The following is a 25,415-nucleotide window of genomic DNA, read 5'->3' as shown; positions in this document are numbered from 1 at the left end:
AAATACTTCTATGTCACAAAAGAATCTATTGTAGTTGTACTAATGATATTCTTTTTAATGATATTATACTAATGATATTATAACTGTAATTTCACAAATGCTAGTATGATTACAATTTCTAAAAGTTCCAGTCATGTGTAAAAGAATTGTTCCACTTTTTAAGTTACATTATTTTTGGTTTAAATTATTAAAAATTTATAAAGTTAATTACCTTTTTAATATACACATTTTCAGAATTTAACTATTTCAGTAGTCATAAAACTTTTTTGGATGCACTGAAATTAAAAAGGAAATATGTTTCGTTTCCTGTTTATTTATTTTTTTAAAAAATATATAGTTGCTTTGCGAATTATGTATATTTTTCTAAACAAATTTTAATGTGTAAGAACTATTAAATTATTTATTAGGAACTAATGGAAGATTAAGTTCAGCACACGTAAAAATGTCTACTTATTAAAAATTATTTATAAAACCATAATTACATAACCACATCCAATCATTTAATTGCAATTTAAAGAACGCATTCCATAAAACAACTGTCGGGAATCGAAAACTTATCATTTAATCTAATATGACTGGCGTCAATACAAACTAATTACCGAACCATGAAAAATGAGTATAAAGTCAATTACTAAGTCGATTTTTTTAATTAGATTTATTATAAGATTTGAACGTGACTTGAATTATTTTTTAATGGCCAGACCTTTTCTGAAACAGCAAACAGAGAAGACGCCATTTTGGCTCTTATCGTGTTCTCAAACTAATGAAAGTGATATTTCCTTGGTTAGATAGATTAAACTATGAACGCTTTTTTACTCTTCCTTGCTTAAATAAAATACGCTTAAAAACGTTTTTTTTAAAAATTAATTTTTAATACTCTTGCTTGCTTAATAAATTTTAAAAAGAAGCAATCTCAAGGGCTATGTGATCAATTCTGTAATTTTTTTTATGTCATTTAAAATAACAAAGTTAAAAATTATATAATTTTTTTTATTGAATTACTATTAAAAAAACTTTTGGGAATTATTAAAATAAAAAGTTATTAAATATATTAATTTCATGTTAAATAATCTATGATCAAACGAGTTTTACATTTGTGTTAAAAAAATTACTGAATTATCTTGCCTAATTCCAGAGACATTGTGAAAATTTAAATTAACATAAAGAGGTCCAAAGTTTCTTCTAACTACTGAGCTGATCACGGAAACTATTGGGACAAAATTTTTCTACATTGAGGTTACAACATGTATTTTGAGAGTCAAAATTAACTCAGAATTACGCAAAAAAAAAAAGTGCTTATTTGATCATAATTTCATGATTTAATGCATCGTCCGCTAAATTTTATAATTTAGTTTGTCCCTTCGAATATTAAGAATGCATCTTAATACTTGACCATAAATATAGAAGGGGTTCTTATATTAGACTCCTATATTAATCCCTGTACATGACAATGCACAGATGTTCAGAGGATTATAAGAATAGAAAGAAATGTAAAAACAAATTCGTAAACAGATTAGTTGGGCTCATTTTTTGAAGGAATTCTGTTTCGAACTTCTTATGGAATAAAATTTTTTTAAAACTTTTTCTTAAATTATCTGCTCTTTCAAAAAAGACTTGTATAAAGAAACTCTAAACCTGACACGATACTTTATTTTAGAACAGAATCTATTACCTATAGTTTTCGAGAATTAAAAAAATTTCAAGTAATCAAAGATAAGCGGAAAATTTCAGTTATGAATTTCACAAACATAGTAATGATTATACATTTCTATAAATGTCATTCCGTCAATTGTTCAGGTAATTATATTCATTATGTACTTACATAATTTGTTTTTATTTAAAAATCTCATTTGAAAAGGAAGATTAAAGAAAAAAAGCTGCTCTGCGATTAAGTGGACCAAAAATGGCGGATAAAAAGACTTGTATTTCATGAGTAATACCTGAATTGATATTCATCTTGGTAATGTAATAGGTGTGTTTTCCTCTTTTAGGTGCGACATTGCTCTTGCCGGCGGAAGTGTCGTTTTGAAGGGTGCATGTCGTTTCTGGAAGTCCATCCTGCATTCTGACTGAATAATCGAATGCCGCCGCTTCGCATTCTGTGTCGTCTCGACACCATCTTTGGCATTCGTGAAGCGAGACATTTCGAATAGTGAAGTAGGAAAATCCGCCATAACTTAGACCAGTACTCTTTATGAATGCTACGCGACCTATAGAGAGAGAAAAAGGAAGAATTGTGATAAAATGAGTCAGTTTAAACAAAGAAAAAAAAACTGGAAAATAAATTTTGAGTTAAAAAAAAAATGCACTGCATTATATATGAGTTTCAAAAATGACGTGAAATATAACGTCAGATAGGGATAGCAGCATTACTATCCAGGGTTATAAGAGAAGGCAAAAGAAATGAACTGTAGAGTGAGCATAATTGGTTATTTCGCATGAGAGCATTTAAAATGAATGCAAAGTCATGCTTAGGTTAGATGTGCCCAGAAAAGAACAAGATCAATATATACGATTATTGGTGGTAAATTAGGAAATAGTTCACGACATGGCAAAAGGTGATAGCAAAAAATTTTTTTTACTCCGGAAGGGGCTGCACTATAGCATATAAATGTCACGAGTCTCTTAGATTATCTATAATCCTTTCATGAATATTAAATTCCTTATCAAACTGTTCGTTTATCCTGGTCTTATTGGCAGATCCGACTGTGATGGCTACCCTTTAAGAAAACTTTAAACATAAATTTTTCTCAGTTGTTTGCCCTAGATAATGCTGTCTACAAACATCCAGCATTTGACAATAAATGTTTAAATTAGATATGCTCTCCTTGTGTCTAGAAATCGTAATTATTTTGACGCATCCATGTTTAATATGACTTCAGATTTACTTTAAAGTCCTCATGTGAACTGAATAATTTTTTTATATGCAGTTGTCTTACCTTTCTTTATGATTCTGGATGGTGACGCTGTCTTTGTAACTACATTTATGACGTTATCCACGTGTTAGTTTTTTGTTTACTTACCTTTTATAATTCACATGGCTTACTTGGGCTACATTATAAAACTAAAGAGCACATATTTTTGTAATCAAAAATGAAACTAGTAAAGTTGTGTACTATAGACTTACTAGAGATTTTGCAAATAATAGTTTCACAAAACAAATAAAACCAAAATAAAAGTTTCACAAAACTTTAATATAAACATAATATTAAACACTATTTATTTACATCATAACATTAGATTATACAACTTACGAAAAGCATTTTCTAACAATATAAATGAAGATCTAAGTAGTTTGGATATTATAGCATATTATTATCGTAAAACACTTATCACTGCTATAATGTTTTCTCCAATCGGGGGTCTTAAATTCACCTCACAGCTGATGTCTCTTAGAACCTTTCATTGCTAAACTTTTCAAATGTGTTAAACAAAAAATGTGTATAATTTAAAATATGTTCATTATACTCTTTTCAAAAAATCTATAATATTGCATAATCATAAAAAGTAGATAAAGAAGGGTTTTAAGTATTAAAATTAAGTTAAAATTTATCAGAAAGACAATTTGAATTTATTTTGATGATAGTATGCTATATAGATAGCAACCAGCAATACTGTGAATAAAGATAAGTATTTTTCAATTCAGATATTTCCATTACGATTATGATATTTCTAAAGTTAATATAGATTTCATTTTGTGGATTAATGGTTTTTAATTTCTTCCATACTAAAATAAATAAGTCAAAAATAAATTTTGACATTTATAAAATCATTAATCAGTAATGCTACCAAGTTTACTAGAGAAGATCACAGGATGAAAGTATTTATTCATTTGGCAGACATAATGCACATTTTAAAATGCGTGAAACTATTTTGTCAAGTTTTTATGTAAAATTTTTTCTTAACGAAACTAACCATTTTTTTCCTGGCACTTTTATGATATCGCATTTTCTGACGGAAAAACAACCATGCCGATTCGGAAAAAAATAAAAATGAATGAAACTTAAGACATAATGCCAAAGAAAGAGACAAATTTAATAAGTTTTCAACTAGATGTCTTCTTTGAAATGTTGTTTATTGCTGAATAAGAAAAATTTCTTAGCATAATTACCGTAACTGATTACCATAGTAGACTTCGAATGTAGAGTTGAATCGAAAATAACTTTAAAGATACTTAATAACAATTTAAAAACTTTATTTCATTTCAATTGAATGCTTTTTATTTTTTTACTATCGCACTTTAATTATATGCTAGAATAAAGAGTTCCATTCCTAGAATTTATTGACCTGATTCTTTTTAATAGTTGTTAATGCTTTTAAATTTCAAATCTGAATTTCTTTTCCTTGATATAAACATTAAATGGAATAAATTCGTTTTAATTCTTATCTCAAAAGGTCAACATGGTTTAATATAGTTTAAAATAAAATCCTGTTCTTAATGATTTGAATTGCTCGTTACGTTTAAAGATAATGCCAGGTTTTGCCATATAATCTTTTCTTTTTATTTAATGATTTTTTACGCTTCAGAAATTTCATTCGAAGTCAAAAAGTTAAAATGCATGTAAAAAGTAATTAAAAGTTAATTTACTCCCAAACGGATGATTTAAGAAAAAATGAAAAAATCCGTCCATATAAAATTATATTTCTATCCGTATGATCAGTATACATATAATCCGTATTCCTATCCGTATAAAATAATATTCGCACAAAATGTTTTTTTTTTTTTTTATTTTTTTTTTAAATTTTCAGAAAATTTGTTTTTTTTTTTTTATTAAAGTTTTTAGTAGAAAAAGTAGCTTAAGATAGTTACTTTTCGAAAAAAATTTTATATCTCGTAATTGCAGTTTTTATAGTTTTTTTCCACATTAAGACTTTTAATTATGTTGGTGTTTCCAGTTATATATTAAATTATTTAAAAAAAAATTTCTCGTATAAAAATTCTTACAGCAAACATACTTAAGAAATATAATGTCGACTTCTAAGTGAATGACCTTCATGCTTAAAATCATAGTCCAAAATTATTATATTATTATTTTTTTGACATTTTATACACTAGAATTTTTAATTACTTTGTACACGAAGAAAAAAATTCTGATAAAACTACAGTATAGTATGGTAATTACATTTCTGGTATTAAAAAACAACAACACAATTCTCATAATCAAAGCCAGCATATACGGTAAACGATTCATTTGGTAATGTTTCTCTTCTTATAGTAACGGGCTACCAGAAATTCTGGTTTTCTAAATTATAGTTCTTATTACCACACATTTAGTATAAAACACAAGCAGAAAAGTAAATTTAACCAAATTAGTGACTTTTATGCCTTGCTCTATGGCATCAATCATAAAATTACCAAATTTTAATACATTTACCATATTTTATCACACTTTATAGGACTATATTTTCTTGTTAAACTTACGAAAACCATTACTAAAAAGATCACAGAATTTTTGGTGTTTGCATATAGCCAGAAGCGCGGTAAATTTTACAATATTCTGATAGTTTTGACTATACTTTTTCTCAGAGTAGTTAACTTGCAATTCATTTTAGAGTTTAGTGGTACAAGAGTTAAGATTGATTTGCTATTGTTTAATGGCTGATTGGACAAACCTTAGACAACGTCAAACATAAATAGTATTACTTGATCCAAAGAAGGATGATCAAAAAGTGCTAAAAATAGAATTAAGATATACGGAAAATAACTGGGGCATCGTTTTATCTTGGAAATAATGCTCACGTAAAGTAAACAAACGAATGAAAAGACTTAACTATCCCAAAGTATTTTACTGTATGTTTGTAAGCGGAGCCCCCAAAGTTCGTTTAAAATCCACTTTAGAATCTAGACACACGCAATGTTGAAATTTTCATTATAAAATTATGGTAAAATAACCGGCACCAGTATGTCCATTCAATTAACCATAAAGTTTACGGTTTATTAACTTTTACTGTCTTGAAACTGTTTACAATTATACGGTTAAAAAACTTTCAATACCAAACTATGGTTTTTTAACCATTTATAACTAGTATGGTTTCTAAACGGTAAAAAAGAAATTTAACTGGACATTGGAGATAGTTTATCAGCTTTATGGTGCTGCCATCTATGCATGAAGGAGAGTATCACATTCTAACAGGCCAGAGACACAAATTGAAAACTTCAGGACACCGGAAATTCTTAATGTGTTGATGGGAATAGAGAAAATATAGTGGCGTCACCGCTGGGACTCGAACCCCTGTTCTGTCAATCATGAAATCGATAGCTTAGCCCTCTTGGCTATAATATGTACCCAGCTGCAAGGAACTAAGTGGCTTCATTAGGTGGCCTAGTTCGTGCTATAAAATTCTGGTTGTTTAACCGTATTAGGTGAAAGAAGTTAATTAACGCTTTTTCTCCCAGTTAAGAGCTTGAATATCATCGTGTTTATTGTTATTTGACTCTTTTGCTTGAATATGGTAAAATAACAACTAAAATTGTTATTTAACCATTTTTTCAGAGAAATGTCTAACAGTGTAGCAATACAAAAGAAAGTAAATGAGATTCAAATAGATTCTTAAATGACTTTCCGTAAAGTAATCAGATCATGCCAAATTTTACTTTTTAAAAATTCACTGAAGGGTAAGTACAGTATCTTGAATTTCACTGAAGAGTAAATTTTGTTTCCTATAATTCCTCGCGCTCTCTGTCGAAACCGCTCTGTTACATTACGAGGTAAAATATATTCGCTTTAATTGTGTGCCTACATGATAATTTATTGTGTTGACTTTGTAGATAAAGTCATTCAGTTTTATAACAAACAAATCATAAAGCACGTAACTATTTAAATTTTACATGCATTTCACGATCCTGCTTTTGTACACAGTTGATTAAGTGAGAACAGGATGTCTACATGAAACATTTAATGATCTATTGTATATATCACACTAATAGATGCTAGACTAAAAAAATTGCATTTTTAAAAGAGCTGTCATAAATTTGCTAATGTCTTTGCATACAAATAAGTTTAAAATCCAGACAATGAGTGCGTATATTAAAAATGTGAGAATGATTATATCTTAACTTTTTTTTTTTACATTCATTTATATGTATAGATAAATGCAAATAGAATCATAAATAGCTTTTTTTAAGAACGATTTCAAAAGCATAATTATTGATGAGGGTTATATTAATATTGAAATGCAATGTTATTTCAAAATTTACTTTTAAAATTTCCAATTTTATTAACAAATACTGTACATTTATTTAAGAAGTAAACAATTAAATAATGAATCCAAAAAAAAAAGAAAAAAAATATTAATTTAAAATATTTAAACAGTGGAAATTCATATACATATAACTATTGATTCAATTTATTTTTCCAAAAAATATTACTTTTATTATTCCGTTAAACTGAATCCCACTTAAGTAAACAATAATAAAAATACGGATTAATTTATTCTCGTTACTACGAATGATCAATATTATTTCAGTTTAAAAAATGTTATAAATAAAACTTATGTTTGTAGAAAAAGTTAAGGAATTAATGATTCTGAAAATTGAATTAATGATTTTAATCCGCTTTTAAACACATTTAATAAAGCTGCTTGTTTGTTAATATGCATTAAAATTCCCTTTTTATTTATTTTTACAATAAACATTTTATGATCCTATTAAAATAAATCCACTTTAACCGCTTTTTAATAAAACATTTTAATACTTTGTTTCATTTCATTACCGTACCATTGCCGAAACGATTATAGTAGCGTATTAACTAAGTGTAATAAAAAGTTGTATACGTAGTTAGTAACAATTCCCCAAGCTTAGTTCAATTAGTAGTTGAATGTAAGCTGTTGTGTTATTATATTAAAATTCTTGTGAGAATATTTTAAAATGCTTTCGTCAAGAATAAAAGCTTTAAAATATAGAAAGCAAGAAATGAATTGAATAAATTGTTTACACATTTTTCTTTTTTAATTACATGCCCCAATTTTGAAAAAATGCTTATTTTTGCTGATATAAGACTAAAAATGTGCTTGTTTTTTTTTAAAGAAATGTTTTTATAACGAAGCCATTCTAATGCATATGAAATATGTGTCATCAGTGACTAAGCGAAAAATAAATAAATAAATAAATGAATAAATAAATAAATATTTGGTTAAATTTATATTTCAGTTTTGTAACTATGCGGTAATACGAATATAATTTTGAGAACTAGAATTTAAGGTAAATCGTTATCATATAAACGTAAAAATTACCAAATGAATGGTTTAAATATCATATATTTTGGTTTTATTAACCAGAGTTATAGCTTTTTTTAACCAGAAATGTAAATTACTATACAATAGGGTAATTTTACCTGAATAGATTTCTCCGGGCACTTTGCGATATTTCTAAAGATAAATAATTACATCAAGAATTTATTTTCCTTTACATATATACTTTTTAATCTGTATTAAACGAAACAATTAGTTTTACCGTATTTCCCTACAGTATTAGTTTTATCATATTACCTCATATAGTCATATATCTTTGCTAACTTAATAAATAAAACATGGTAAAATGTATGATAAAACAAAATGAGTTTGAGATCAAAATTAGGAAATGATCAGTAATTTCATAAATTGAAATTCTTGAAATTGCCTTAAAATAACTCAACATGATAGTGTCAAGAATGAAACACAAATATTTTTTATTTTACATAGAAACTCAATATTTAGTTTTTTATAACTCAGAACTTTTTGTTCAATAAACTAATCAATTGTTTTGTCTACTCAATTTAGCCTCGCCATTTCTGCTCTTCCTTTCTGCATCTAAATATTTTATGATTTTTTCATAAATTTCTATTAATAAATTAATAAAAATCAAGTGTGAAAAATTATTTAAAAAAATTTACTTTTAAGGAAAAAGATTTGTTTGGAACAATAATTAAACAATATAGTGTTAAAATACATTGAATTCGTAAACAAACGAGCCCTCTGCACCCCTTTACAATTATTGTTTTGAGAAAAAATTATGGTCAAAACTACTACAAGATAGTAAAATTTACCGTGTTTCTGGCTATATGGGAATACCAAAAAGCTCAGTAATTTTAACCAAAGCGATTTAATAATGATTTTAGTAAAATTAACAATAAAATTTGGTGTGGAAAAATCTGATAATTTTATCATGGTACATTAGAACATAGTATAAAAACCATTTATTCGGTTAAACTTACTTTTTAATGAATTTCCAGTAAACCGTTACTACATGAATGGAAGAATTACCAAATGAATAGTTTAAGTACCATGTATTTTGGTCTTAACAATTTTTGTTTGTGCAAGAAATGTCATTATTATACTTTGCAGTAATTTTGCCAGGTTTTCTTATCCATGAATAATATTACCGTAGAGATTCAGTTATTGTTCGCGATTTTCACAAGTAACTTCCAGACTGTCTCATTACGTTTGTAATCGAAAATGGATCCTCTAGTTTACCAGAAATAAACTTTAAGGATGTAGAAATATCGAAAATTAATTCTACCATTAAAAGCATATGAATCATCGCAAATCTTAGAAGCATATCTCGAAAAAGAAAAAAAGTACAGTTGATGATCGTTCTTTTGATAGCAGAAATTGGGCAATAATTTTTGCTATTAAATCTTATTATGCTTTGTCATTAGCAGGTCTATTATATTGTGCGAAAAACGATTCATCTATTTCTATTGACATCTGGATAGCAGTCAGAACAGCAATCTATTGCTTGTGCCATCCATTCACGCATCCGTGATCAATCGAACAACAGATCATACATCTTTTTTCTGAACAAGACTGACCGAGTTATTGAAATGCCCAATATAAAAATAATTACTTTTCTTCATGAAATTCCAGTATACAGCAATTTATTTATACGGAAATGATTTTGATTGATTTTAGTTCAAATAAAATAATAAACAATTGTAAAAGTAAATAAATTTTTTGGTATAGAATGATTACTACTAGTTTCAAATACACTATTGGAATTTTAGTTAGGAAATGAATGGTCTTTTCAATGCAAAGTAAACAAAAACAAATTTTGAACTGTTTACCTCCACGACTTCCTGATGGAAAGTTTACAACTGCTTATTACAGCTTGTTATGCATGGCAATATTTTCAAACAAATAATTTTGTTTTCAATAAAAAAAACTAAATAATATAATTCCTGAGGTCAAGTATTTTATAGATATTAAAGTTATTAAGAATTTCTGGTGAGTTTGAGTTGAAAATTTGTTATTTATACACAGAGTTAAAGTTCTGGCAAAATTATCGTACATTATCGCACGTATCGTATCGTAATGATAAAATTTTTGGTTTAAAAATAAGCAATTCCAGGTAAACCAAAATATAAGTTATTTTAACCATTCATTTAGTAATTTTTCCGTTCTTATTGTAATTGTTAACCGGAAATTGTGGTTTTCAAAATTATAATTTTATTGCAACACATTTAGTAAAAAATACGAAACTAAAAAATAGATATGACCAAATAAATAGTTTTTGTGTCATACTCTAAGGTATTATGATAAAATTATCAAATTTTACCACGCTTAACCAAATTTTATCGCATGTTATAAATGCATATCTTAATGTAAATTTTTACTAAAATAATTACCAAAGAGCTCCTTTAAAATTACCTAGCTATATAGTGTTCCCATAGAGTCCGAAAAACGGTAATTTTTACCAAATTCACATAATTTTGACCATAATTTTTATCAGTCTAGATATATTATTAAAAAAGGCAACATGGTTGCTATAATTAGAAAGAGCTTTCTATTTTGGCAGTCTTGTTTTGGCTTCTTTTGACTTGTTTATTACTTATTGCTCTTCTTTCAAGGAGTGCACAGTGTATACGTTTGTATGAGCATTTAATTAGTGTAATGAGACAAATTTTATTTTCCAAATTATCATTTAAATTTCGAAGTTAGTATACTGTTGATAATATAATAAGTGTTTAATTACGATTTTTATTCTAATATTAATTTTAAGTTTTTATTACTTATCAAACCACATGTTTATTATCCTTTCAGTATTTATGTTTATTGTCATATCATTACATGCACCGTGTCTTCACTATTTACAATCTTTTCATTATTTACGGTATTCGCTGCTAACATAGCGAATATCTAAGGCTAAATAGCCTCAAAATATACCGACAACAGTAACCCGGAAATAAGAGCGATAAGGAGCCTGCAGCGCTCCGTAGTGTAGAAAACATCATCCGGTAAAATAACCTCGCTGTAAAACTTTTTTTTTCTTTTTTTTTTTTTAAATTTCCAATGAGCTGCACAATCGGTCTTTCCAATGAGCAGACCTAGTGCGTTCTCCAGAGGTGGTATCTACTCTTTCAGGACCACCACAATGGGTGAGATACCGTTGGTCATGTTAATTTGGACGTCTAGTTTCTGCCACACTAGATGGCAGCACCGAGACCTCGCTGTAAAACTACCTACAACAAATTGTCTGCCTATCCAATTTATCGTAAGAATTACGGTTAGGAAAATATCTTTGCCTGCACACGTTTGAAATCACGTATGGTTGTAAAATCTTGAATAGAATATTAAACGCTTTTGAAACAATTAACCATTGTATTAGTATAAAAAGAACAAATTAAATTTAAAACTCATTGCACAATTGAGTGAATAAAAGATCTAAGACTGATTTTATAGTATTTGAGTTAATGTGCTTAAAGTTTAATAAGAAATGTACAAGCTAAAGTTTAAATTCCTCGCATTATTGAATAGTAAAAAAAAATTCAGAAGAAAAAATTCGAAGAAAAAATTTAATAACTAAACAAAATAAATTCAAAATTCTTTGCATAATCGAAGAGCTAAGTGAATGAAAGATCTAAGATAAATATTAGTGAATTTGAGTAAATGAGCTTAAACGTTATACGTTTATAAGTAGAAAATGAAGACTATGCCATGCCTTTATTTCTTGTTCATAAGCTTCATAATTGCCGAAATTTATAAATCTTTAACACTCATTTTAAGTTATTTGTCTTATGGCACTTCATTCTTGGCGTTTTACTTGGCTGTCGAAAGAAAAATTATCCAAGATTACTCGTTGGCTGTATATTTATATTCTTTTCCTCCATATTCACACAAAAACTGTTACTTGGATTCCTCATCCACTGTAATCTTTGAAATTGAAAGATTGAGCAAATAATGGAATATTTAAAAATGCGAGAATTATTGGGGAAAATAATAAGTTTCCGCAATAGTTCTAAATTCTTTTCAATAATGACATTTACATCCTTTATCTATTCAGCTCTTAAATTATCACAAGTTTCAAACACATTTAATTAATTGCATTTGAAGAAATAGTCAATAGTTTTATGCTCAATATAAACATAATAGCACTTTAGGAAATTCAAGTAATACAAATTAGTCGATATACGGAAATAATTCAATAGAAATAATAGATATTTATATCTTAATAAAAAAATCTCTAAGTAATGAACGAGGTAAAGTTCAGTTTACCATGAAAACTAATTATTACGTTTTACTAGTTCTATTTCCATAAAAAAAAAAGATAAACTAGTGTAATAAGTATAACTAAAATAATCCAGTTAAACAACTGCAATATTTTCTGTAAAAAAAAATGGGCATTCCTCATTGTGGATGCATAAATACAGCTTAAAAGACATTTAATAACTTCCTATTGTTTTAAGATAATGATTATTTATCAAATCTGTCTGAAGGAAAAGAAACACTATTGAAATAAGGAGTTCATTTCGTTTATCTTATTCCTAGAAGTTAATTTTTTTATTCTTTCAGTAATAATACTAATATTTGAATAGCTACAAAGAATAAATGCACACATTAATCCAGTTTATATTTTTTTCTTTCTATCTAGGATTTTCTTAGATACTATATTTGTTTCAATTGACATAAATATAGGATTGTGGTTTAAAAACATTAAAAAAAATTTACAGTTATTCGTTTTACCTTTTAACAGCTGTTTTTGCAGGGAGAGTAAGCTCAATAATTCTATTTTAAATAAAAAGTGAACAGAGCAGAACTGAAAACAATATTTTTGAATCCAATTCTTTTAGAGTAATCAAAATAAGTATTATGTTTCAGTTTTTATTATTTAAAATTGATTTTACAGTAAGTTCATTGTAAGCCGTAACTCACTCAAAAGTTTATATAAATATGAATAGCAAATGCTGTCATGATGTTTGGATATTTTTCGAGTAGCATGGATTGTAATGTCGTGCATTTTACTTTAAAATTAAATAAAGATATACATGATTATTGTCCTTTTCATAAATAATACTTCACATTTACTACAAAAATCTCTAGAAAAAAAGAAACCAATAAATTTAGTAACTAAAAAAATACAATGATATTTATTTCACGAACATTAATAAAAATCCTAAAATATTGAAAAATAGACCTACGCTTCTGTATTTCTCGAGTGTTACAATCAGATAACTAAAAAGATTAAAAACAATTTTTTTTTAAAAAAAAAGAAGCTTGATTAAGCCATAATTTTAAAATCAAGATATAGTGAATTGCAATTCATTTTTGATTTAATTGAAAATTCCTAATTTTTTTTCAATGAATTTGGCGATTTTTCAAAGTTACAATGGATATAAGTTCTTATTCAGAAATGGGAGCAAATTGTCGGACTTATTTTTTGATATTGTTAAAAATTTGGTATTATCTATAAATTTATTTATTTTTTATTTTCATAAATGAATTACTCTAGCGAACAATTTTTTTAAAATTTCTGTTGTATAAGAATTTTTTAACTGATCTTTGATATTTCCACGTTATTAATCTCAAATCTGCAATCAACTTCCTTCTCCAAGTTACAGTTTTCTTAAATGTCATTTTTAGCCAATTTTTTTGTCAAAATGTACAAGATTAAGCGCCAAACCTCTAGAGGAGTTTGGGCACATCATCCTGATTAAAATTGCATAGGAACTCCTGCCCGGAAATGTCGTCTTATAGGCGCTTTTAGGCTTTTATGTCGTCTTATAGGTCGGAAATGTCTTAGGGGCGCTTCCTCATTATGAACAGTTTTGTGTGTTTCTGATCAGGTTATAAAAAGGAAGCGCCTCTACCGGCATATGGCGGCATTTTCGGTCATGAGGTTCTTATGCAATTTTAATTCTGATGCAATTTTAATTATACAATTTTAATTCAAATTCTTAAATCTAACTCCCTTAGAAGTTTGTCACAACATTTACTGTCATACATAAAGTTTTTAAATTTGTTCATTTCGGTAAAAAAAAACTAGACTAAAAATTTCGTTTTAAAAAGAATCTACAGCCTTAGGAGTAAAACTAATTTCAGATTTGAAATCCCCACACCCAAATTAGGCAAGATCAAGTATCTGTATATGTGCGACAGAAAATTGTTCCCTAGTGTTATCAAAAACAATTAAGCATGCCAGGTTGATCCAGTTAAATAACTTTAAAAGGATGAGTTTAAAATCAAATATATATTATTTAAAGAACATAAATCTGAAATTAAAAAAAATAACAGTTATCATCAAAAGACAAAAACGTGATAAAAGCAAAAGGGTAGCTCTTAAACAAATGTAATACAAATAGTAGGTGAAAAGTTCGATTCGATAAGAGCATGCCGTAACTGAAAACTAATCCGTCGAATTTTTTCATGTAAGCGATCTGTTAAAAAAAAACTTTATGAATCTCTTGTTTTAGATATCATATCCTTCCGCAATGTAAGAAAAAAAACAACCAAATACTGCATGAGTTGAATATAAAACAGTGTTTTTCGGGGTGAAAGTTTAAAAAAAGTGCTTGTCAAGTTTAGAACAAAAATAATTCCCCGCGGGCATTGTCAACAACCATCAGCGACGGTTCACACAATTCAGCTTCTTTGGCACAAACTTTTGCTTTATAGAATATTAATCAGAAAACGGAATAAGCTGACCTGTGCATCTCTTCGAGTTAACTTTGGGGCAAACATAAATCTCGAAGACGTGTCTTAACAGTTTTAGAAAAACCACCAGATTGTATTTTATCTTATCCCTTTGGCCGAACTTGCTCTACTTCCTCATAGAGGTTTTCGACGCCGGTCGTAATGTCGACTTCTGCCCCCTCAAATTGTTTATATTTTCACGGTAACTGGACCATTCTGGACTCTACTTACATCATAAGATTATTTGAACAAGGATGGCTATTGAGTTTTAAATGAATTCGATGAATTTTTTTTTTTTTACCTGTAAATTGAGTCAATAATGTCAAGACACGTTTTTTAGCAAAATAATTTCGATAGTAAACTCATTAAATAAATACTGTACAAAAATTATGATAAAAGTGGTTTCTCACAGTTGTAAAATAAAAATTATAATTAAAAAAAAGAACTAAAACAGCTTTTATGTGGTTCAAAAAAATAAATATTCAGTTTAACTAATAAGAATAAATTTGATGAAGTCTCAGTTAATTTTTCAGAAATATTTATTTAATCCAAAGTTTATCTTTAAGTATTTTATAACCGTCGTTAAATTTGGGTTTACGACTACCAATGTTCAGCCCCGTAGCTTTGTAATTTTGAATTCAACTCAGATGACAATAAAAAAATGCAATAAATTAAATGACAATAAAAAAATACATTCACAAAAACACAAACATTCAGTAATAAACGAAAAATCCTCATTTTGATTATTCATGATTATTGTTTAAATTAAGCCGATTTCAAATCATTTAGCGCTTGAACTTCATACTCATTAGATAATAAGGAACAAATGATCAAGGTCTAATGATCAATTGATATTTATACAAAGATATCATAGGAAAAATATTTATACATTGATGCATGCTTTCAGAAATCTTTCTGCGATATAATTTTGGAAATAATTATTTTAGGGATAAATGAAACGCTTTTGCTATCTTTGAGAGACATTAGTTTCAAAAATGTGAGCGAATATATTTCAGAGACAGGTTTAAGTACTTAACAAAGAAATATTTCGATTATATTTTCGTAATAATTTTTGCAGTAGTAAAATTTTTTTGTTTTGTCCTTTTAGCTGAAGAAATCAATAATTTTTACTTCGAAATATGCGTTCAACACAAACAAATTTAGAGTATTTTTTAGTTTCAATTGGAAAATTATCTGTGCATGATTGCAAAAAAAAGTTCCCCTGTTCAAATAAAACCACACTGATTTGCTTAGTGGACAAAATAAGGAAATAACATATTTTGACAATTATTCCTCTTTCTCTTGTTGAATCTGGTTTATTTCCTCTTAGAATTTTTTGCGTATGACGGAAAAAAGACCTGGTGGACTCTAAAGCAGTTTTTTTTTTAATAATAGAATAGTTGAGTTTTAAAAGCTGCAGATGTCCCATACGATTATTTGAAAAAGATATGGCAATACGGCACGCGCCTCAAGTTCAAGGGAAACTTCCGAATATGAATTCTTTGTTTAATAAATTAAGGTCCATTGTTGTGATTGATAAAATCTCCATTGGTATTGATCTTGGCGAATGTTATCTTTTTTTTTTATCTCATCTATGTATGTCAGTGGACTACGCCAATTTTAATTTGATATTCCATTATTTTCTTCGCCAAAACAATTACGCTGATGAGTATTACTGAGATTTTTTTTTCCTGCTTCTGTTAGAAATTTTTGAGCATATTGAACCACAATATTGTTTAAATTCACTGTTAACTTAATAAGGTACTAAATGAAACATATTTACGTTCTTAATTATTGTTGTAACTGTACAATTGATAAGACAAAACATGATTTAATTTGTACGGAGATGACATGATCCCATTTAGCACCTTATTATTGAAATTCGTTTCGTATTTATAGTTCAAGTACTTTTATACGTTAAATAACTTTTTTGGGAATATATAAATAACTTGATTGCTTCAGTAAAAATACAAAATGGACAAAAACAACTTTTTCCAACCAACTATAACAAAATACTAGAGATTTTTGAATGAATGCTTTGATTTAAAGGGGATAAAAATTTTGGAGTAAACATTTAACTGCTTTTAAACAATGTTTCAATCTGAGTCTTATCTTTTGCTAATGCTACAGAAAATTATAATTTTTATCTTAATGAAAATTTCAACGGTTTTGTTTAGGAAAAAAAGGTAAAGTAAAATTAAGAACGAAATTTTAAAACCATTTTAAATTCTCTGTATAAAAGCATACAGAAAATATAGCCACATAAATTAACATCCTTACAATAAATATGAGCCTGTTTCTTGCTTTCTTATTTTTAAAGGTAAGATAGCTGATATTTTATTTTCTATAAGTTATGTTTTAATTAGTATTTAAAATTTTGAGTAACTTACAAACTGTTGTTATAATACACAATCATTATTAACTATTGCATAAATTAGCCTCCTCCAAAATTCTCTAAACTTGCTTTATTTTATTAAAAAGGATGAAATTGAATTTAAAAAATAATATGTCTGGAGTAAAAGTTGTCTTCTTCTAAAATTTAAACTTTTGTTGCTGAGCAAAATAAGGCTTATTAAAACACTTTTTTAAGAACATTTTTCTGATATAGGTTGTAATTGGTCAAATTTTGAAACAGCTAAATTGATTGTATATTTGTGGGGTATTATTTAACTGAAAAATTAATTTAATATAGCGTGAAAGAAAATTTATCATTTGCGTAGTTTTAAAGATTCGTAAATTTCAAATAGCAAGATAAATTATAGTTTTCCATTAAATTTTAGTATTACGAAGATTTTATTTACAAGAAAAGATTTCAAAAGCATGTTCTTTGTTAGCCTTTTCGCACGAGAAACAACTGCTCGTGAAACAACTGCTAGTTAAGTTCAAAATCATTAGAACATTTTTTTAAATAAAAGCATCCCCTTCGACGCATAAAATTTTTTTGAAATTATTTTTGAAAAAAAAATATTCTAAAATGGAAAAATTTCCTTTTTAGTGCATTCTTGCTCTTTTAATTCATACTTGTGTAATTAGTAATCATATTAAGCTCCTTGCAATTTCTAAAACAAATTATGTAGTTTTGTAAATACCAAATCGTAGCTGAGGAGATCAAACTTCGCAGAGAACTACAGTAGGAATTTACGAAAAAACCATGAAAAAAATCGTTTTAAAAAGTTTGACATTTTAACTTGTTGTCTGCTTTGGAAATGTTTCTAAAGGGAGAATTAATACCATGTTCATCTAAGAAGCAAAAAAACTCAGTTCAAAAAATTTGCAATAGATCCAAGATAGTTAAATTTAACATCAACTGAAGACTTCTTTTAAATAAAATTACCCCTTTAAACAGAAAAAATTTACAAATTAGTTTGGAAATAATTCAAAAAATGAGAAATTTTATTCTTCAACATAATTTTAGAATTAATTCATACTTGATTAATTTACAACTAGCGTGTCATGTTCAAAGCAAAATCTACAGCGTGTGATGCTGCTCCTTTTAATTTGCCAATTTTTTTACAAGCACATAAGATTTAAACGAGGTCAAATTAAACTAACTGTTATATTAGAAATTTTCGAATTTTTTTTAACTTTTCAAACTATGAAATTTTAAACTTAAAACATTAAAGCTTTTTTTCTTTCGTATAACTCTTACTAAAAGAAGAATTTATTACGTGTATATCTATAAAATAAAGAAACACCCTCCAGAAAATGTATAATAGATCCAAGATAATTAAATTTGACATCAGCTAAAGATTATTTTATAAATAAAATGAACCCTTAGTTTTGAAATAATTCATGAACAAAAAAGTTTAATTTTCCAACTTAAATTTTTGAAGCTATTCATACTTGTTAATTTTTCAACCAGTATGTAATGTTCTCAAAATAATTCCTGTAACGTGTGATGATGCACCTTGCAATTTTTCCCAAAACAACAACGCGTAGCAGATGAGATCAAGTTACGAGCACTCTATTACGTTAGGAGTTTCCAAAATTTCTCAATTTTTGAAGCCATGAAAAATTTCAGAAAAAAATTTATTTCTGTTGCACGTGGTGATGCACCTTACAATTTTTCTCAAAACACCAACGCGAGGTCAAGTTACGCAGACTCTATTACGTTAGGAATTTTCGAAATTTCTTCAATTTTTAAAACCACGAAAAAGTTTAGAAAACTCCCAGACATTTAAACTTTTACTCATCCTTGTAACTATCACTAAAAGTAGAATTCATTCCGTGTGTGGGATTGTAATTTTTCTCTCCACTGGGCCCCTTCACCGAAAAATACATGTTACAGAACAAAATTATATGCACTTGTGTGTGCGTGTCTTACCAGTACAACATCACCCGTAGAAAAGAGAAATCAAGGTCAACCTGTAATGCTCCAGTTAATAGTCAAAGGGGAAAAAAATAAGAAAATTAAGGGACACGGAAGTTTTCCTAAACAAAGGTATTGTACTCTTTCTCTCATCGTATTTTCTATCTCAGACACCAACAAAAAAAAAATCGTGTCTCAAAATCCTCACGCTAAAACACAAAAGAAAAATTAGCGTAGCGAAACGAATATCTCTTTCAGAACGTCACTCCCATTACACACGAAATAAAGTGCTAAGCACTGGAATTTTTCATTACAGATTACACGGGTTGTTATAATGTTGTAAAACTAGTATGAGGTGCACACGATTTTCAAGGCGTAGGAAGATGTCCTGTTAAATCCGAAGTTCTTATGGTGATCTTCTAGAATTATCGGCGAAGAGTCTTTGAATGGACAATGTACCATCTTCTTGGGGCTGGACGATAGCAGCTTTTATGTTTCCTTTACTGATTTTTCTGTTCGATTAGAAAAAATGAGGGTGTATTCTTAGTTTTAATCACGCCTCTTGAATTGTTTCGTGTCGAAGAAAAGAATATAAATATAAAGGTGGGACTTTTAAGTATCTCGTCGAGCAAATAAATTTTAGTAAGAATTTTTAAATTATTCTAACCTTTCTGTGGTCAAATGTGAAACATTGTTTTTTTAAAAAGGAAATGTTTTTTTCCTATTATTTTTAAAAATGATGTTCAATAATCCATTTCCTCAGTTAGTCGTTAAGCCTAACCTATTCATTCAGAACAAAATTACAATGCATCTATTATACAGTCGTTCTTCTAAAACCAGAAATATGAGTTGCAACCTTTTACTTTTTTATTCTTCTTCAATTTATGCGATGTGTGGTTGGAATATTTTTTTTCTAGATAATCTCAGTCGGAAGTCTCTAGAAAAGTGTTGTTCTTGCCATGTGAATTCGATAAATGTGAGCTTCTCAGATATAAGCATTCAAATATGATTTTTGAAGTTAGATCTTTTGTGCATTAGAATTAGCATAATATATTTTATATCATTTAAGTAATTTATTTTACTTAATCCGTTTCTTAATAAATGTAATGATAATTTCTTTCTTTCTCTCAGTAATCTGCGAAAATCAATCTATTTTTAAAGATTCTTCCTACATCTGCCTTCAACATTAACATAAATGATTGAAAATTATTCGCTACATTGTTTTGTTTTTAATAAAAAGAAAGTCGTTATTTATTCCCTTGACTGTCCTTTTTAATTCTCACCAACGAATTTTATATTTTTAAGTCAAGGAGAAAAATCTGTATAAATTTGCAATAATTTGTAACGATTCATAGCCAATGCATGAATTCTTTGACTTTCATTGGCAAAGTGATAAATAACGTCACGAATTCACTTGCTTATGTAATTTTATAGCGGAATAATAAGCTCTGTTGAGTTGTTTCTCAGTTTCGCATTTCATCCGTTACTTTAAATTCGAACTATGAAATACTATTTTTGGTTTTTCCTTGGAATGTCGTGAGCTCTGCTTAAAAAATATTAAAAAATAAATTTTTTCTTTCTTAATATTTTGTTCATTTTATATTCCATTTCTTTTTTATCATATTTTATTTGGAATTTAATTTTATTTGGAACATCCTCTACCTATAACGCAAAACAAAGAAACCGTCAAAATTACGTTTCAAATAAGAAACGAATGTTTTAAATTTAGGGTTTTCACATGATAAAAAGAGTCTCAAAAATATTTTTACTTAGTACCTAAAATATAGAATTTCCACGACTATTGAGATATTAATAAAAATCTAGGAATAAAATAAAAAATTGACGATAATATCTCTAAAATATTGAATAAAGTGCTCCAAAAATACCCCATTTTCAGCTAAAATTTAACTTTTATGATAAAACAATCACAAATGTTATTAGATTATATAAATTGTTTTCCTCGGAATTTTCTACTTACATAATTGCCGCTCTTTGAATTGTATAAGCTCTTTTATCCAAAAATGAAAGTTTATAACTACGTATTTTTGAAGTACAGCATTCTGAACTATGTTCACATGGAATTTGATTTCAAAACTCCTTAATAATCATGTTCAACAATAAAAATTAATATAAGATAAAAAGAAAAAATATTCTTATTTTTGCATGGGAAAAACTGTTCCACAAGTCAAAGTATAGTGAACCACCTTTTATCAGTTAAAGAATTTAATTTCCTAAAAGAATAAAGAAAAATTTCATTTAGAGTTAAATTGTTTGAAATAAACTCGGAATATTTTTCAGATTTATTAATTTTTTATATTTCTCAAAAAATTAGAAAGTGACTCACACTGTAAAAAATACATCACACTCACACCGTATCAAATTACAGTTAAAATGATCGGCCCTCAAGCTGCCAGTACTTATTTCCATAAATTCATTTTTTCCGGAAACTGTTAAAGAACAAAAAATCTGATATACTATAATTTTTACAGTAATAATCACCATAAAATCACTGAATTACTCTAATTAAATAAATATTACTGTATAAATTACGGTCAAATATTTTACTGTAAAAGGGATTTTACGGTAAAGGGGATTTCACGGCAAAAGGGATTTCACGGATGATGTGCCGATACTTAATACCGTAATTTGATTTGGAATTTTTTACTGTGCAACACGCTTTGCAATATTCTAAACCAGAAATTCCCAAGTTGTTTATTTATTTATTTTTGTTGCTCTGGAACATTAAATGATCCACTTTATTTTTGCTAATGACAAGTTAAAGGGCTTTGCCAACAAATAGAATAAAAATGATTGGTAATTGTAAGCAAATTAATCAACGAAAGACTATTATTTATTTTTCAAACATTTAAGGCGAAGCATGGAATTTTTTCATCTGATCGTTTTAACAATACTAGTCTTAAAATTAAGTTTCATGTTAGACAGTTGAATTTACAGGTCTGCAGCGGCATCTAGTTTAGTTCAAAATTTGATTTTGGTGCATGCATAGGCTGAAAATGAATAAGCTGCATTATGGTTTCCGTTTGAAATGAAAATGGAAAAGATCGGAAATAAACATAGAGAATGGTTATCAGGGTTTGATTATTATTTTCAAATTAAAGGATTCGATACGAAATACTATTGCAATTTTGTATAAATGCTTACCCTTTCCATTAATCATTCAATATATTGTTAGTAAAAAGAGTAAATTTGTTTTAGTCCTCGCATTTTACTAACTTTACATAAAAGTAAACGAAGTTTTAAATAATTAATCGATATTTGATTAAATACTGATTATATATATATTAATTAGATATAAATTTAATTATAGGTTTAAAAAAAATCATAACTTCTTTAAAAAAAGTCTTTGCTCTCCAAACCCCTGGATACGGTACGGTTTCCTTACACCCTATTCTAGACACTATGATAAGGAAATTAAAAAAAGGGAAGAAAGAGAAAAAACTTTCATTTTTTTTTCCATTTATAACAATAAAGTTTATGAAAAGTACGAAACAAGGTATTTTTTAATATTGTGTAAGAGAACAAGCAGCTGAAATTCCAAAATAAATAAAATGAATAAATAAAATAAAAAAATAAAAGGAATGATAATAATCACAATCATTTCCTTTAGCTTTACATTTCAGTCATACTTGTGCAGATTATTTTATTTATTTTTTTATTTACGTTTTGGTTGAATGTACGTTAAATTACAAACACCGATTCGCCAACAATGAATGTTTTCAACATGATCGAGAGTTTAGGCTTATACATTCTGATTTGAAATTTAAAAGAAACTTCCTGTCTGATATAGAGAGAGCTATGGTAAATCATAATAAAAAAATATATAATAACAAATAGAACTAAAGTATTTCGATAGCGGTAATCGAACATATTTTGTAGCTCCACCCTATCATGTTAATAATCTTTTGAAAGCGACTCTCAAACCTTCAATTTTGGAACGATCATTACGATTTCTATTTAGTATTTCCTGTCGATTTATTCTTTTAACTTCATTTTACAAAACATAAACCGGAAAAATAAATCGTTTTTGTTTTCAAGGAAATGTTTTATTTTACATTGTAAGAGGAAATCTCTTGTAATCACATCTCTTAAGACACTTATAAACTTGGAGATAGTTTGAAGAACTAAAATATATAATCTGCTCAAAATACGTGAGGAACGTATCTACACTTTCGAAGCTGTTGGGATTGTGCATAACAGAAATAAGGGGAAAAAAGCAATAATAAAATCGCTCACGAACATCTCTAGAAGAATTGACCTTGAAATGAATAGAACAAATAAAAAAAGTTTCCATATTTATTCGACTAATTGATGGAAGAATATTTTTAGAGATTGGCAACGATAGCAAAACGTTCCATCAACTTTTTTTTATAAACGCTTCTTAGACAGGAATGCGGTTGTTTGCTGATAGTGATAATTCATTGTTGTGTTTGCATGCGAAAGGTAGGCTTGTTTAAAAGGTGTAGTGCAGACAAAAAAAAATTATGTTCAAATCAGATTGCTAAATTAAGATATTTATACAGTGAGAAAAAAAAGCGGTCTTCTAAAATAGCTTTCGAACAAATTATCATACGTTTACGTGTATTTTTTGAAAAAATGATTAAATAATAATTTATTTGCTATTTTACCACATTTTACCTATTCAGAAATAACCATAAGAAACATGCTATTCAATAAGTCAACTGTGCGAAAAACTATTTATTAACTGTTTTCACTTAATACGATTAAACAGCAAGACCTTTATGCTCTCCAACTAGGCTCACAGACAATGAGAAACGAGTACACATTCTTTGAAAGCTAAAAGCTAAGCCCGTGTCATAAGGAATACAAATTCATCATCGGAAGCCTACTAATCTTATAGTGATAAATCTGTGGGGAATACCTTATAAAGCTACTTAGTTCCTTGTAGTGAGGTTCATACGTAAGCTAAGAGGGCTAATTTGTTAATCTCATGACCGGCTAAACAAGGGTTTAAATACCAGCTTTGGCACCACAATATTTCCTCCATTTCTTCAACACATGAGAAGTTTCCAGTGTCCAGTGAGACCTTGGACTTTAATTCTCGCTTAGATGACAGTACCACAGAGCTTAACAAAAAAAAATCTAGCCTTTCCCATCTCTGAAGATGCATGACACTACTATATAAACTTATTAAGTCTCATTCTACGATTCATTGGACATAACACAATTCAACCAGAACCAAACTCCAAAGTTCATTATCTATTCAAAAGCCTTACATAATCTAACTCTAATATCCAGTTAAATTAAATTTTTACGTTTTTGAAACCATGTTAGGAGTGAAAGTTACGAAACCGTACGTTTTTTTTTATTTATGTTCTTTTGATCATACCAGTTGCAAACGATTTAAAACCGTAAAGGTAAAAAAAAAAAAAAAATGCTCCTAACCGTAAACTTGCGGTTCGATGGACAGACTGCTACTGGTTATCATTCTGGAATTAAAATTCTAACAGCGCAGAACTCAATTGTCATGGTTTCGAAAATTAAACATTAAATACAAATTAATTTGCAAAGATGATGATCTTAAGTTGTGAAAACAGACACGAAAACGTTCTTTCTTTGATTAAAAATGCCCTTTTTTCGACCGATTTGGATTCTCGACCTTCAAGACCTTGAGAATAGCCACAATTTGGAAAATATGGTGCCAATAGTTCAGGAAATCTATGGAAAGTTTGAACTTCTAAATATTTATATTACTTTTTGAGTAATTTGTCATAAAACCAGAATTAATAAAGAAAATAAAAAAACTTGTTTATCTAAGGATTAAATGTAACCATATAGACAACATTTCTTATAATTATTTATTTTATTTAGTTTACGAATAATTAAAAAAACTTTTAATTGTAAAGTATACAGATTTTTACTCCGATTCAATTTACGTAATTTAAAAGGAAAAAAATCCAAAGGAGCAATTCTTCAGAAATAATAGTTATGGTGGCGCTGTGCCAAAAAGTGCAAATTAACATTAAAGGGCCCAAATTTTCGTCAGCTCTCCGTCCTAAATTATAACAACCATATTTTCTAGATAGTGAACAAAATAGCATATTTTATGTATTCTCGTTACTCCAATCAAATTATTGCACCCGATTATTCACTTTTAGCTTTAACCTGGGTTATTTTATATCTATTGTATTTCTAAAAGCACATTATATAAGAAGAAGAAAAAAATTAAAAAGGAACAACCTCA

At 27.8% G+C, this 25,415-nt stretch overlaps 1 protein-coding gene across 1 annotated transcript in view; it reads right to left on the bottom strand.

Annotated features, from left to right (window-relative positions):
* Positions 1 to 25,415, bottom strand: part of LOC107437274 (uncharacterized) — an 87,350-nt gene that overhangs the window by 22,317 nt on the left and 39,618 nt on the right. Inside the window, exon 3 of the mRNA XM_043052336.3 lies at positions 1,941 to 2,210. Coding sequence (XP_042908270.2) covers positions 1,941 to 2,210 — 270 coding nt within the window. The remainder of the gene's footprint in view (positions 1 to 1,940; positions 2,211 to 25,415) is intronic.

Source organism: Parasteatoda tepidariorum, chromosome 8, assembly GCF_982258835.1.
Source record: "Parasteatoda tepidariorum strain Cologne lab strain chromosome 8, Ptep-v5.0, whole genome shotgun sequence".
NCBI lineage: Eukaryota > Metazoa > Arthropoda > Arachnida > Araneae > Theridiidae > Parasteatoda > Parasteatoda tepidariorum.
Note: the sequence above shows the minus strand (reverse complement) of the source record. Positions and strands in the feature narration are given on the sequence as shown.